The following is a 16205-nucleotide window of genomic DNA, read 5'->3' on the forward strand; positions in this document are numbered from 1 at the left end:
CTATTGGAAGCTGTAGACACAAACAGATTGTCCATACAACAGCAATACTTAATTACAGAAACTGACATGGGCATGGACATAGTGCATATGAAAAAAGATTAGCAATTAGTACACTGTCCCTGACAAACATGCAGTAAAATACCTGAGCTGCTGTGGCATTGTCAATCCCTGCTTTCTTAAGCCTATCCCAAGCTTCCGCAACACCAACTTCCAGCCTGCCTTTAAAGCAAGGGTCCATCAAGGTGGCCTCCTGAAGGAAGTTCTGAATATCTTGATCCTGTAATGAACACATGGTTTAGTAAATAAATTGACATTATTACAAGTGACCCTCTTGTCCATCACCTCACCTGTCTCTCTCCATTGGCCTCCTTAGCCTCTGATCGAGGCAGGCTGCCTGGATTGCAGGGAACTGCTCCACAAAGCGCTTCACCATGAGGTATAGGGAATTCCAGCGAGTCCTCGCGTCCAGGATAACATTATGCTCTGGCAAATCTAAAGCACAGACATTTAAATTACAATAAACAATTGCTTATATTTAAACGTTTAACTTTTCAAAATGTATTTATACATTCTGCTGAATGCTCCCCTTTTAAATGTAATGGACAGTCACTGTTAGATAGTGGTCCTGTGCATCCATCGCAAGTAATTGCAATTTTGTTGACCTGGCCAGCTGCTGGATGACATTCTGTTTTGTAACAGAATACCACGCAGGTATAAATGTGTTGGATATGTCATCCCTGGATGGTGGCTGGTATCTATGATTGAGGGCACTGCTCATCTCCCTTTATAAAAAAAAAACCAAAACATATATGATATCTATTAGTCTTGTACACAGAATGTCTTCATGGTACAGAGGTGTGGCCTACACATGCATCAAGGAAATTCTATTTTCATATCATAGCCCACATTTTGACCTGAAAGATGGCGATTCCACCATGGAAAACGGATGAAGCCCCATCACCACAAATTTGGTGACTGCCCTGTGGATTTCCTCCATCTTCTCTTTGGTTAGTGCAGCCTTCTTAGCCAGGGTGAAAGGAGTGACTGTGGTAACTTGAAAGCCAGAAATAAAAATATTACTGTCAAAATTGTTTAGAACATACAACTCTTCAGGTTACCATTAGTAGCCTATTCTGCTCAACAGCTCATTCTCCCCCACTTCCCCTCCCCCTCTGGATAAATAGGAGTAGCCTCGGATTGACTGCAGCCTCGAACAATTTAAATTGTTCGAGGCCGTATACAATATCTTAGCAATTACAAGAGTGCCGCATCCCTCTGAAAGACAATTTTTGACATTTCAGAGTCAGTTAAATCTTTTTTTGTGGCCTATTTTGCCTGAGGAAAAGAAGCTGCCTAATAATAATGCACACCTTGATATGGAATGTTGATCTCCTTAGGCCACACCCTCCCTCATTACACAAATACACATCACCTGATATGCTGATTTTTAAACATGGACGTCGCCATATTTTCTAACCGAATTTGGTGGGACATTGTGGGTGACAGCAAAAAGAAAAAGGAAAAAAGTAAACAAGCTAAGTTAGCCCTCTGAGCTTATGTGTTGCTAAGTTGCTTTGAATTATTAAGTCACCACTTCCAAGCAGAAGATAAGGTTTTTTTCAGAGCCTGACTAGGCAGCTGCCCCTTCTCACTTGAAAACCTGGGTAAGTGTTGTGCTCGTCGCAGACATCTTCACAAAGTGGTGCGATTGACTTTGATAGTGGACAGATTTTACCCTAGAGAGCAGCATGAAAGGTAGGATTGCTCACTCTGCAGCTACTTCTGGGCACCAAAGTACACTGAGGTGTACCCTTAAGTTCACTGAACATCATGGGACAGGAGAAAGAAAAGAGTGCTGGACTTGAAGAATCTGCGCGACTGATGATTTGAATCGTCGACATTCAGGGGGAAGCCCTATACATGAGTATTTAGTTTTTTTATTTAGTCGAGGTGTGCTAAATTGATTTTGTAAATAAAATTTGAAGTGGTGTAACATTCTGGTTTGATCATCTCTCCCAAGATGATCAATACGCAGACATAAGAATGCAAATGAATATCATTTGGTCAAATGTTGACAAAACAAGAAATTAGAAGGTCATTTTGGGCTTACGAATTTGTTAGAGACAATCCCACTATTTTTGTGCATTTACACTAATTTATAGTTGTTGAATACGAAAATATTTTTTGTTGCAGATTCAAACCTCTATATGATTTGGCATAGTTATACAGTGTTTAAACTGCAGATAAGTGAATCACCCATTCATGTTTAACTCAGCTGATATATACAATACCTCTTGTTTCCTGAGTGGTTTGAATGTGTTTTTGCTTCTACAAATTTGATTTGGTTTGCATTTATGTTTGTTTTGTCTTTCCTGCATCTGTGCAGTGTGCACCGCAGAACCAGTTTGCGTTTCAGAATGATTTGCATGTGTTCCAGACGGCGCTGTGTGATTGCAGACTGTGTGCAGGCTTGATGCTACTGGTTTACTCTTTCCTCTGTTGACAAGCGTACTGAAGACGAGGAGGCGTAGCTTTCACTCATCCACTGACCAAATTTTGAATCTGCCTGGTTTTGGTTGACTCATAAGTCAGACATGCATCATTGACTCATTATTTTTACTACTGTTCCCGTCAGATAAGTGCAGTAGCAGTATGTTGGAACATGGTGAGGGGATTACTGTCAACTCAGATGGTATTGTAGCTTAGTCAAGTGCACACAAAATGCAGTATAATTATAGTGTTTCTCAGCCGCTGCTCAAACCTAACCATGTTTCAGTCCATATATTCCAGTGTTAACTTTTGTGTTTGCATTTTTTTGCCTCAGTGACCCCAACTATTAGCTGTATTAAAAACACAGACCATATGAAATCACTTTGTGCCTCTGGGCATCCCTCCACAATCTAGTTGCTTTTCATCTTGAAGCATAAGCTGTCATTGTGGTGTCCTTGGTGTGTTTGTTGGCTCTTTTGTTTACCAGTGTTTCCTCCAGGTCTCAGTCTGCTCTCCTTTCCACCATCCAGTTTCACAGGTGACAAAAACATGTTGATTCCCCTTCTCGCCCCATGCCCCTCTTTTCTTCTCTGGAGGATGAGTAGCCGATTGAAACATACCTTAATTCCGCTTACCTCGTGTCAGAGGTTCAGCTTGTTTGCAAGCAGCAATGCCGTACTGTGCTCAGTAATGCTCAGAGGTGGTAATTACATGTACACTTCACAATTACATTACATGATTGTTAAAGTCATAAGATTGCTGTACCGCTCATCCTACACACTGTGCTGTCTTGTAATCCCAAGGCTTTCAGTCGTTGTGCTGTTCACACTACATGACTCATCGGCGACAGGGGGTTACACACTACACAATCCTTCACCAGGAGAAATGTCTCCAAAGTTTTTTCACGATAACACACGGGAGAAGTCACACAGGAAAAAACGCGATGCACGCACAAAACAGGAATTGTTTGTCACTTTCACGATGGACGTCAAAAAGAAGTTACACTAATTATCTGTTGCAGTGAAAACGCACAACACGACAGAAACAAGCCCCTTAAAATTGTCCTTGATCGTTGATTTTTCCAGAAACTCGGAAAAGGCAATGGCTATGGGTGAAGTATGTTGTTTGTGTTGTGCTACAGTTTTTAGTTCCCAGCTCACACTATAGGAAACATGTCCAGATATTTAGCCTGCTAGATATCTGGCAGACGTCGGCGAGGCCTCGGCAAGTCACTTTGATCATGTCATTGGTAGTTCACACATAATGATCGAGTGCTGTTTTGCAAGCCCTGATTTTCCTCAGATATGCTGCGAGCTCCAGGATTTTTTGGCGAGCTGAAAATCTGGCTTAAAATCGTGAAGTGTGAACTCGGCATTAAGCGCCACAGAGGATCTCAGCCATCGTATAAGGGGACAAAAATCAAGGCTGTCTTGAGTGGCCTTTGGCTATTGCGAAATACCAAAGATGACGGGGATGCCGGAAATTTAAAAACTGGGTTGATGCATCTCTTTGACAGAGGCTCTGTGGTTAGCAGCTAACAGAGGATAAGCGACAGAGGGGTAGTGAGTTGGAGCAACAGGAAAAAGGGAGATAGTTGGTGTGGTTTTTCAGTGACCTTGGATTGCAAGAAATTAGATGGGTTTGAGAGACAAAACAATTGGCGTATACTCTCATACAAGTTAATTGAAGTATCCTGAGTTGATTGTGTTGGAGTGAAATAAGAATGGGGAGCAGTCTCAAGGAGGTGAAAAGAGGGAGCATGGGACTTGAAATACTTTGGTTGTTTGAAGCTTTGCCCACCCTGTAATCCTCACCTTGTGACTGCTGCCTGTGACACAGTGCTAAAGTCCAAGCCCTTTCTCTTCGTTTCCCTCCGACTTTTGTGTTTGCGCAGAAACATGAAAACATGAAAATGAAAGTCTGTTGCATTCAAGCCTTTTACCAAACAATTTCACACTACACTGATTAAGCCTATCAGTGCCAGGGACATAACTCTTTTTTTTCGCAGTTTGATGCCGATGTCTATGGTGACATGTCTGCGCTGTGCATTGCTGTGTATCTCTGCGTTCTTCAGCGGTTATACACCAACCAAAAATAATCGGTTTGTCAGAGCTAAAGTGGAGAACAGCTGTAGCTACGGAGATGGAGTAGGCTACAGCGACTAGCAGTATGGCGGAAAAACCTAGGAATCGTCCAAGAAAAGTGTCTGATAAAAAGTAAAGAAACTCATTGTTCAGAGGAATAGTTGCAGTCTAAAAAAAGAACATGATCTATGGTGAGGACATACAAGGCATACATCATAAGCACGCTTCAGCAGTGTTTGTGTAATTATTCTCAGTGCCCGAAATCAGAGACAAAAGTTCTGCAGTGCAAGTTTCTGGACATATTTGGAGAAAGAGGGGTCTAATTAAACTTTCAGGTTTAAGATAAGACCTACTACCATTGCTTTAAACACACTGCTGAGTTTCACTTAATCAAGACTGGAGTAAAGACAGGTTGCCAAAAAGATTGTAGAATACGAAACTTACGTTAAAAGGTTTGGGAAGGGTTTGGGGGAGGGGTATTCTAACCAATACTGTGATATCAATTGTAGTTATTTTCAATTGCAATTATTTGTCCATAGCATAATGGGAAAAGTCAACTAAATAAACTAAGCCAACATTTATTAAGATATTGTATTATTGTGTACCTTACACATAATCATGACTATGAACATTCAATTTATTAACATCCACTTATTTATCCAGCTATGGTGCTGGTACGGGGCCATTTGTCATTGTCCACCATCGGCTCTGTGCTGCAACTTCTTAAAATCATGTTATTCATTCCAACAATTCAGTTCAGTAGCCGACTAGCTGTGTTATCCTCGACTTGACAACAACCAAGAGACATTCTAGCTTCCTAACTGAAAGTGACGTGATGCAGTCACCCAGAGTGTTCATGTACAAAAAGTCTCCCTGATATGTTGGTCTTTAATGAAACAGCAAAAAGACAGCTCAGTTGTTGTTGTTTTTTCAAACATCTAAATTATACAGCTAGGAGTTTCTTCTTTGGCTTAACTATCATTGACGGATCATGCGTTTATGTAGACACCAGCATGCAGAGGTCATATTGACCAGACAACAATGGTTATTATGAAATTAGAATAACAGCTCTTACGATTTTAAATTGGCCTCTTTTCATAATTTTTCTATGTAAGAAAGACTAGTCCCGGGGTGAGTGATGTCATTGCTTTATCTGTTCTTTCTCTTCTTTTCTCTTCTCAGGGTTTCTGTGTTGACTTGAGCCATACCTATATGGCGTGTGTGAGCGGAGAATTTTGCCAGGCACAGCACCTCACCTCTGTGGAGAAGTGAATCGGCCGCCCCCCGAGGGACTACGCTACCCAGAAACCCCCCTGACGGCCAGCACACTAGGAACTGTAGACTCTTCTGAAGGCCCCCCACCCTGGGATATTGCGTAGTCCTTGGCCCGACCGCCCTGCCCTGTCCCAACCAATACGAAAAATCTTTGCTCTCTTCTTTCTCCTTGAACAGCCAATCACAAACAGCTCTCCTGAATGGGGTAAACTGATTGGATGACTCTTGGATAGTATCTCCATCTTTTTTTCCTTTTTTTATTGTTTTAAATTTTTGTTTTGTTTTGTATTAATTCATTTTTACATCCGGATTACTGTGGACTACTTTATCCTTTTTGTTACCCTTCTCTGTGTACCTCATCACATAGTTGAACACTTGTTTGTCCTCCTGACCCATCTTGCTCCACGTGTTGTCATTTTTATTTATTCTACCCTTTTCCTCAATACATGAATCTCCTAGCAGTCTTTGCTGACTTCTGAGCCAAAAGTCGCTTTTGTTTTGTAAGAGTATTGTATTGTAATTGTTTTTTAAGCCGTCTCGCCAACATGAACCGCCCCGCTGCAGTCGAGATTGCCTACGAGTGCATGAGGTTCCTCATCACCCACAACCCCACCAATGCCACACTTAACAAGTTCACAGAGGTATGCCCTCATTAGTCTGTCTGTATCTGTGTGTCCATTTGTAAGTCATCTACCTAAAGTCCTCTCTCTTTTGATGTCTGTCAGGAGCTGAAAAAGTTTGAGGTGAACACATTGGTGAGAGTTTGTGATTCCACCTACGATAAGGCTCCAGTAGAGAAGGAGGGGATACAGGTCCTGGTAAGACTTGACACAGGCACGTTTGTGGCAGCCTTTCTTACAGAGTTTATCCGTTCAAATTAAATAATCACTCTTCTTTTGTCTCCTCTAGGACTGGCCCTTCGATGATGGCGCCCCTCCTCCCACTCAGATCGTTGACGACTGGCTCAAGCTGCTCAACACCAAGTTTCGAGAGGAGCCAGGCTGCTGTATCGCTGTGCACTGTGTGGCAGGGCTTGGCAGGTGAGTGAGTTGCTTTGATTGTTTGTCCAGGGATGGGATGAGAACTTGGGAGACAAAGCTCACTGCTGTTACTCTTGCTAAAGCCCCTTTTGCTACTAACTTAAATGACCTTCTATGAAAAAATACAAGCCTGGACATAACAAATGCAAATGCAGTGGCATATATGTAAGGTTTGAAGGTAGTTGTGTGATTGCTGCCCCCCCCCCCCCCCCCAAAAAAAGTATATTTTTTAATGTTGTGCAAGCGTAGTAAACCTACCTGAAGAACATCAATACAGAATAACTTTACATGGTGAATGTTCTTTTAAACTGTAAAATCTATCGAACTTAACTTAACTTGTTAAATCTGCTTTCATCTAACTGTCTCTGTCCTAGGGATGGGTATCATTAGAATTTGATCAATTCTGATTCTGCTTATCGATTCTGGCTATTATCGTTAATCTTTCCTGCCACAAGCCATACAACACCTCACCTGTCTGACAGAGACACTCTGGACTCTTTCACCTCCATGTCATCTTCTTATGCACATTACTGGTAACTGATTACACACTTGCACTAATATTATGTACATTCTTTATATTTATATTCCTCATACTTTTATAGTTTTGCAGTTCTTATATTTTTACATTTGTATTTCTCATACTTTTTAATATTTTGTAAGATGTGTTGTGTGACAGATATAGTACAGGCAGTCTTTTGACCGTTTAATTCGGTCCATGTTTCACTCGGACGATAGCAGGCATGCTACGTGCTAGCTCCCATCAAAACACAGGTGCGGTTACGTTGACGTTTATTAAAATATATATATATCTTTTAGGAACCGATAAGCAGAAGCAAAATTTAACTTTTCTCACAGGTACCCGGTAACACTACTCTGACTCCTCTCTCCCTCCCTCTCCTCGGTGGCGTGTTGCATACAGTGCTCCGTTGCTGTGTCTGGTCTTGTCTCAAAATAGTCTCAAAATAAAACCCCTCGTAGGGTCTTGTGTTTGCGACTTCGGGTCGCCGCCGCAAAATGAAACCCTGGATTGTGTTAACCAAAGATTGTCCTTAAATCAATTTGCTTATGTTTCTTCGAGGTTATCTTTTCCTCTTCCTGTTAGAATTATCAAATTAGTGTGATGTTTCTGTCTTGGCGCTCAGACACAGGTGCATTTCATCTCCACTAGAACAAAGTGAATCCAAACAGACGTGGGCACACATAAGGCCACAGAGAGCATTTGTTAATTGAATGTTGCGGGTGTCTAAATAAGTCTGTTTTGTACTAACCCTACAATCTTCTAGCCCTCCTCTGAACCTTACTCTTACCTTAAACATTTGCTGCTTCACACATCTTAAGCTGGCTTGACCAAATGTGCAGCATTGTACTTATATTACGACTTCTTCTCAGTCTAAACTTAAATACACACAAGTGATTCTTTCAGACTGGTTGTCCGCTCTCTCTGTTCCTGTTATTGCTCTGTAAACAGATAATCAGCTGGTTACGTTTCCTATCAATAGCAACAACAGTCTGTCGCTGTTGCCTTGCAGACTTGAAAAGGAAAGGCAATTACATTTGCGTGATGTCATCTGCCTGTTGGTCATGAGGCTGCACAGGCAGATATGCACCATCATATTCACAGGCCAATGTGACAGGGAATTCAATACGAAGGATTTACGCAGGCTAAACTGCAAGTGTGTAGAAGCACATGACATGGGCGCTTTGGTGTGAAAAGATCATTCATGACCAGATAATACACTGTACAGTAACCCAATCAGTTCTCAATGGCTTCCAGCTTTTGCATTGCTGAGGTTGTATAATTACCAGTATTGGTCAGACTGTCATCCGTCTACTTTTCTTCCATGTCCTGTGTTCAGTGCAGTCATCTGGGCATAGATGTACGTCTGATCTGCTTGACACTAGTCAACATCCTCTTGAGGCCTCAATTGTACTTTTTGCATGAATGCACGTACAAACGGCTGGGGACACCACAGCCTCATATTTCTTTTTATTATACATCTAGTCCACCAGACGTCTGCATAGAGCATTTGCACATAACCACTTGCAAAATTTCCGTCACACGAACCCACCCCTGCATACTTGGAGATGCAGAAGGCCTACAGTGTGGGAGACTGCAGCGATTGGCCTTGTTGTTGTTTGTCCTTTCTTTAACCATATTCTCACCCCCCTTTCACACTATTACACTGTTTCTTTTCTCCTCTTTCGATCCTTTCTTTCTCACATACTGTCCCTCAGGAATTTTGTGAGAAAAGCCTTTCTAAAACGCTCAGTCAGCACTGGACTTAACCTGCCAAGTGTTCGAAAGTTTTCTATTTATTTATTTTTCTTTACTCAATCTATCTCTTCTGGTGATAGAGGAGAAGGTTGTCTTACTGTAACTTATCAGAGTTATGTGTGTGAGGCTCAGGATATGAGCACAGTGCCCCAGCAGGGCAACGGTGAACTTGGTGCACCCCTGTTGATTTCCCAGGCCTCTTTCCCAGGTTTTAAGCAACACCTCCACCCCCACAATATTACTATGGAACCATGTGAACCATGGCATTTAATCTTCTCTCTCTCTCTCCTCCTTTGATTCTCTCACTGTCTCCTTGAACTGGTCTCCTGGATTTCTTTGCCTCTCAGAGCTCCAGTCTTGGTGGCCTTAGCCCTCATTGAGTGTGGGATGAAGTATGAAGATGCTGTGCAGTTCATAAGGCAGTAAGTGCCCTCCCTACTGTTCTGCTTTAAGTTTTTAATAAAAATCAAGTCTTAAAGGAGTAAATGATGTAGTAATTGTAACTCGAAACATTATTAGCCAAACTGTGATTTGATTTTTTTAAATAAGGTAAATAAATTAAGCTTTTATGTTTCTCTGATTTGTTGACAACAGCAACAAATCATCTTGTCTTCTATAAACTGTTAAATGTAACTCAACAGTCCGGTACTACCATTAGAAACAAGGCTGTAATTTACAAGATGTCCGCTGTTAAAGGAATAGTTTAACATTTTTTTCACTGAGAGATTCACTGATTGCGCTCTCTGCCCTGCAGAGACTTCAGGAAGTTGCTGCCCCCAAACAAAAAATAGTCTGACACATAAATTGATAATATATTAAATAGCAAGCTTTAAATGTGGCGGCAGGTGGATTGTTACATTTGGACAGTGCCAGACAAGTTCCTTCCCCCTTTTGCCAGTCTTAAGCTAAAATAACTGGCTGCTAACTTAAGCCTTATATTTCAAAGACCGTTAAGACATTGGCATTGATCTTCTCATCATAATTTTCTCCTTTTCCCCTCTGATTTTCCTAGGAAGAGACGTGGAGCCTTCAACTCCAAACAGCTTCTTTACCTCGAGAAATACAGACCCAAAATGCGTCTGCGGTTCAAAGATACCAACGGCCACAACTGCTGTGTGCAGTAGGCTGCCTATCAGTGCATCTTTCTTATGTGCATCAAGTGGGGAATCTTCCAACAAGGGAAGAAGAAAAAAAACATGAAGAGAGTGCTATCAGTAATTATTGTAATGATTTGTTAACACTGAGTCATGGTTAATTGATCGGAGAGCAAGCGATTGATGGAATTAATGAATCCAGGTCTGGGGATCCACCAGCTGGACCAATGAATGGAAGGTCAAAGCACACAGATAGGCCCGCCTCCCGGTTACACTGTACAACCACGGGCCAGATTTTATTTTTGTTTCTACTGGAGTCCATTCTGAGTTTTGTTTTAGTTTTTTCAGTTGTAATCATGGGATAACATTTTCCATTTTCTGATTTATTTTTTATTTTAAACAAACAGTGGTGATGTTATGTTAAATTATATCCTGATTTTTATTTCCACTAATAAATGATATGATTAGGCCACAACGTACCACGTACCTTTTCAAAAACATTTTAAACTCGAATACAAATTGTGATTGTTCATTTTGGTATTGGGTGGGTTTTTTGGGGGGGGGTTGCACAAAATCTCAAAGGTTCACCAGAAAACGCAGTAATGTTTTCCTTTAACCCTTCACTTGCTTAAAGTCACTTTCAGTTTAGTTTGAATATGTCTGAAATATTTATTCACAAGATACGCTAAGTGTGGCAGTTATGAGTTTGGCAGGGGTAAGGAAACTTTGTCATCCAATAGTTTTTTGTAGTTTATTTTTAAGCCTTGAGAGCCATGTCTTTTTTTCTTTTCTTTTTTCTCTTTTATTTTGTTGGAGTGCAATAATCGGTCCACGCCAGATAAGCCGACAAAACCCTTGTGAACATCCTACACTCATGCACACTTCAGACACTCATTCAGGCAGTGTAACAGGACAAAACCAAATTTAAGTCAGACAAATGGTACTTCTCTTGCTTTTATCCATTCTCTGTCATGGGGCTACAATAGGACTTCCCTAATTATGCATATTAAACTCATACACAGAGCCTAAGATCCAATAACCCTAACCCAAGTTGGAGAAGAATGAAAATGGTCAGTTTTTTATCATTGTACCCATTTTGAAGACAATCCTCAATTCGTATTGGTTCTTACAAGATAAATAAATTGAAATAAAAAGCACAAATGTCTTTTTATTCCTGCCTCATTTGGACACATTTTAGATGGATGGTTTTGGTGGGATGGAGTTTGAGTTGACAGCAATGAACACAATTTAAGTTGCTTGATACATGGCTGTGAAGCTTCTGTCTGCTTTTTGGTATAAGTCAATATTGTATATTCATAAAAGTTAAAAAAAAAAAAAAAAAGACCATACCAAAATGTAATTTTTCATCCCCTTTTTTAAACGTACAATGCTCCCACCTCACACTTGGTGACGCTTGGTGTTTCCCAGACACAGTGTGCTCATTAGGGATGTCAGTCAAAGGCTGCCCGACATGTCCTCTCCCCATTGGAAAGTGAGTCAGCACCACGTGAAACACACAGGACACCATGGTACTGAACAATGACTCACAGACTCAGCTGGTAATCATGACTACTGTCACCACCTGAACCAATTGATAGTGCCCCCTCTGCTGTTCAAATCCTATATTGAGGAAAGCACGTCAGTGTCCACAGTCAGAAGTGTGAGAATAAGGCTACAATCAAAGGCATCTGGCATTTTTCGATCCCAGAAGAAGTTGTACAACACATGTCAAACATCACTGTGTCTAATATTCAAATACTTGTAAGATAAGAAAATATCTTCCCATTCTCACACACTAAATTAACATGACAATAGAAATCTTTCAACATAGACTTTTTATTGAAGGAAAACAACAAGTAACATTAATGATTGCTTCATTCAAATTAAGCCTGTCCAGTGAAACCAAATCCTGGGTCTGGTTGATGTAATTGGAGCCTGGCTTTAATAAATGCTATTATTTATACCTGTGCTTTTTCCTGCTTCGAAATGTTAAAATGTGTAGCGAGAAAAAGGTTCTCTGAAATTTTGCCTCTTTTTTGACTGAACTAACCCTGACACTGAAACAGTAATTACAATTTACTGCCAGTTCCTGTACTAATGCAACAGAAAGCACAAAGAAATCTTGCACAGCCTGCCTCACAGACGGTCACTGTGTGCTGTCTTCCACACCAACAGGTGTCACTGAGTGTGAATAGGATCTTAATGGTGCTGTAAATGATGTAGCCCAATAGTAAAACGACTCAGTGTTGTCATTGCTGGGCAAGATGGTGATCAGAGCCATAAATATGTTGTGCAATGTGTTGTCAAGACAGGGGCCTGAATATTTTCTTCCTTAAGAGGTAAGAAGTCTCATCTTGGAGGTCTGGCCAATCTGTCTAAGACTTATTAGATCAGCTCCAAAAAAAATCCTTCAGATGAGGTTGATTTCACAATTATGCAACTATACAAAGATAGGTCACAGGCACTGCACTTTTGCATTCACTGACACTTACATTGATGCTTGTTGCTAGGGAGACCATTAATCACCACAACCAACACATCTTAAGTGTGTGAATAATAGAAGTGTCACAGCTCTGGCCGTGTTGAGTGTTTTTTCCTCCGTGTCTCCCCCTCCCCTGCCTGTGTGTTCGTGTGTGTGGGTACTGTTGTTGGAACCTTCCTCCTGCACTCGAGCCGTTTCACAGATTATCTGTGAAACGTGAAATATACGAGTCTGGCACATCTGTCACCAGACCTTCTACTACTGCCTGCCGGGTCCTGCCATCATCCACCGACACCAGTACCAATATCGGCTACTTCACAGACAACACTCCACTGCCCAGTTAACCCTCGTCAGCTGGGCACGGTAACACCACCGGCTGAGCGAACAGCCTCTTGCTAGCCGGCTGGAAACTTGATAGCGGGCCACTGGATACCCCTGCTCCCTGCTACTGAGAGGCATATCCCCGGACATCCTCTCAACTGCCTCGGTGCGGTTAAGCCCTGCTGCCTGGGAACCTAGCCAGCCACCTCCTGTCAGCGAGCGATCGGCTGCTAACGTAGTGGCTAAAGGTGGCCGCTACGTTAGCAACTATCGCCCCCCCCCCAAAAAAAAAACATCAGCCAAACTCTCCACTCAGTCCGGATCACCTGCCATGCTGTGGATAATCCTGCTGTGTGTCTGACTCTATCCCATCTATCCGATCTTTAGTTAGCAAGTCCGTGGTAAACACACCCGCCTATGAACTCTGTATCCGTCCTGACCCGGCGCCACACCGGCATGACGTTAAAGTAGTCCGTCCAGCAACTGCTCAACTTAAGAAACTACAGCACTCCAACGTGTATCTCAGCCACTAAACAACTTGGACTTTTACGCCGACCCCGCGAAGTCCATAGAAGCTTCCGCAGAAAATTTGTTCCCATCCCATCTTTCTGGTCAGCTGATCGCACTGTCTCACTACTAACACATCATCGGAATATCACACCTGGGACTAGTAGTAGCGCTGCAAACACCGCGAGACCTGTTCACACGAAGAGGGACAGAAGACGTGGAGTGGATTTCAGTCTACTTCGGCCTCTACAGTACACCACCCCATCCTCAAGCCTCAATATTGAACTGTTAAACACACAATCTCTAACAAATGAATCCAGTCTCATACATGATCACATCTTTGACAAAAAATTGACTTCATGTGTCTTACTGAGACCTGGCATCAGCCAGAGGACTATTTTGCACTAAATGAAGCTTGTCCTTCTGGCTATCATTATTTGGAAAAAGCCTGCCGCACTGGTCGCGGTGGTGGTTTAGCAATAATACACCGCTGTGACTTGAAACTCACCCCTCTGTCTCTGCCTGAACTGTCCTCCTTTGAATGCATTGCTTTCAAATGCAAACCCCCCTCCCCAGTGACTATTCTTCTCATTTACCGGCCACCCAAATCAAACCCAGCTTTCGTCCCGGAGATAAGTGAACTCACCTCATTTATCATACTCGGAAATTTAGAAATTTACGTTGACACCCCCTCCTGCCACCCTGCAGGTGAACTTCTACAATTATTGGACTGTCTCAACCTCAAACAGCATGTCGTCGTCCCCAAACACAACAGAGGGCACACGCTCGAACTGGTCATTACTGACACTGCCCCCATCAAAAATCTGCTGGTATACGATCTGGGAGTGTGGGATCACAAAGCCATTTCATTGGAGTTGAAATTATCTCAACACACCAAGCCAAAACGCCAAATTAATTTCAGAAAGCAGAAAAACATCAACCTTGACAAAATGACTTTGGACCTCCAGCAAATTCCCTGCGCAAAATTTACATCACCAAATGAATCAGCAGATTTTTACAACAACACCCTGAGCAGTATCCTGGACCTCCACGCCCCTGTGTAAACACAAACAGTCACCTTCTCGCGCTCAGCTTCCTGGTTCACTACAGATCTACGGAACAAAAAAGCAGCTGGGAGTGTACTTGAGCAGTGTGTTGCACAAACTGGACTCACTGTGCACAGATTGGCCTATCAACAACACCAAAAGGCCCTTTCCCTAAGGCCCTGGTCAAATCCAACATCTGCGCTCAAAGTCCCCTAATCACCCAAGTCATCAACCACTCACTCCAGGCGGATATGTTCCATCTGCTCTCAAAACTGCTGTCACCACACCCCTCCTCAAAAAACCCACTTTAGACCCAGAAATCCTAGCCAACTACAGGCCCATTTCCAACCTCCCATTTCTGTCCAAATTGCTGGAAAAAGTAGTCGCAGCACATCTTCAGGACCACCTAAATTCTCATTCCCCATTTGAGAAGTTCCAGTCCGGCTTCCGTTCCACCCACAGCACCGAAACAGCCCTGGTCAGGGTCACAAACGACCTGCTGATGGTGGCTGACACTGGATCACCATCGCTCCTCATCCTTCGGGCTCTGTCTGCAGCTTTCGACACGGTTGACAATAACATCCTTCTTCAGCGCCTCCAGCACACCATCGGACTCTCTGACTCCGCCCTGAGCTGGTTCCAGTCCTACCTGTCTGGAAGAACAGAATACATCTCCTCGGGAGGAGCAAAATCGCAAACACTCACTGTCAGGGTCGGTTCTCAGCCCCACTCTGTTCACCCTCTACACTCTTCCCCTTGGCCGCATCATCAGCCAGCATGGAATATCATTCCATTGCTACACTGATGACACACAGCTCTACATAAAAACCGACCCTATCTCATCTGCAGCCTCAATGTCATGGTCATCATCATCACCGAGCTCCTGCCTTGAGGAGATAAAGGCGTGGATGACAGAAAACTTCCTACAGCTTAATAGTTCCAAAACAGAAGCTATTTTAGCTGGTACGCCACACCAGGTCCAGTAATCCCCCATAACCCAAATCACCTTCTCTGGTCAAAATATACCCCTGTCATCAACAGTCACCAACCTGGGTGTAAGATTTGACCCTCATCTTACATTTGACACCCACATTCAACATCTGTGCAAAACCACGCCTTTGTCTCCTCAAGGCTGGACTACTACAAAGCTCTCCTCATCAGGACTCCTGGCAAGAGCATTCAAATGCTTCAATACCTCCAAAAACAGCGCCGCTAGGATCCTGATGAGAATACGAAAATATGATCACATCACACCCGTCCTTCACTCACTCCACTGGCTTCCTTTCTCTTTCAGGATTGATTACAAAATCTCCCTACTCACCTATCAGTGCCTCCATGGCATGACCCTCCCTACCTCAAAGATCTCCTCTTACCACAAACCTCACCCAACCTCCGCTCCGGAAACAAAACCTTCACCCTTTATCCCTCCAGGACCAGGCTGCGCACCATGGGGGATTGAGCCTTCTGCTCAGCCGCTCCTCGACTGTGGAATTCCCTTCCAAACCACCTGAGGGTTCCACAAAGCACTCTCTATTTTAGGAAGGGCCTAAAAACCTTTCTTTTTAAACAAGCATTCCCCTAATTTTGTGCC

General features: G+C 42.7%; 1 protein-coding gene across 1 annotated transcript in view; it reads left to right on the forward strand.

Annotated features, from left to right (window-relative positions):
• ptp4a2b (protein tyrosine phosphatase 4A2b) overlaps window positions 1-11415 on the forward strand; it is a 36030-nt gene extending 24615 nt beyond the window's left edge. Inside the window, exons 2-7 of the mRNA XM_035620665.2 lie at window positions 5757-6054; window positions 6382-6490; window positions 6575-6667; window positions 6759-6889; window positions 9512-9586; window positions 10177-11415. Of these exons, the coding sequence (XP_035476558.1) occupies window positions 6050-6054; window positions 6382-6490; window positions 6575-6667; window positions 6759-6889; window positions 9512-9586; window positions 10177-10288 (525 nt within the window). The 5' untranslated portion in view covers window positions 5757-6049 and the 3' untranslated portion in view covers window positions 10289-11415. The remainder of the gene's footprint in view (window positions 1-5756; window positions 6055-6381; window positions 6491-6574; window positions 6668-6758; window positions 6890-9511; window positions 9587-10176) is intronic.
• The last annotated feature ends 4790 nt before the right edge of the window (window positions 11416-16205 follow it).

The sequence above is a fragment of the Scophthalmus maximus genome, chromosome 22, assembly GCF_022379125.1.
Source record: "Scophthalmus maximus strain ysfricsl-2021 chromosome 22, ASM2237912v1, whole genome shotgun sequence".
Classification (NCBI taxonomy): Eukaryota; Metazoa; Chordata; class Actinopteri; order Pleuronectiformes; family Scophthalmidae; genus Scophthalmus; species Scophthalmus maximus.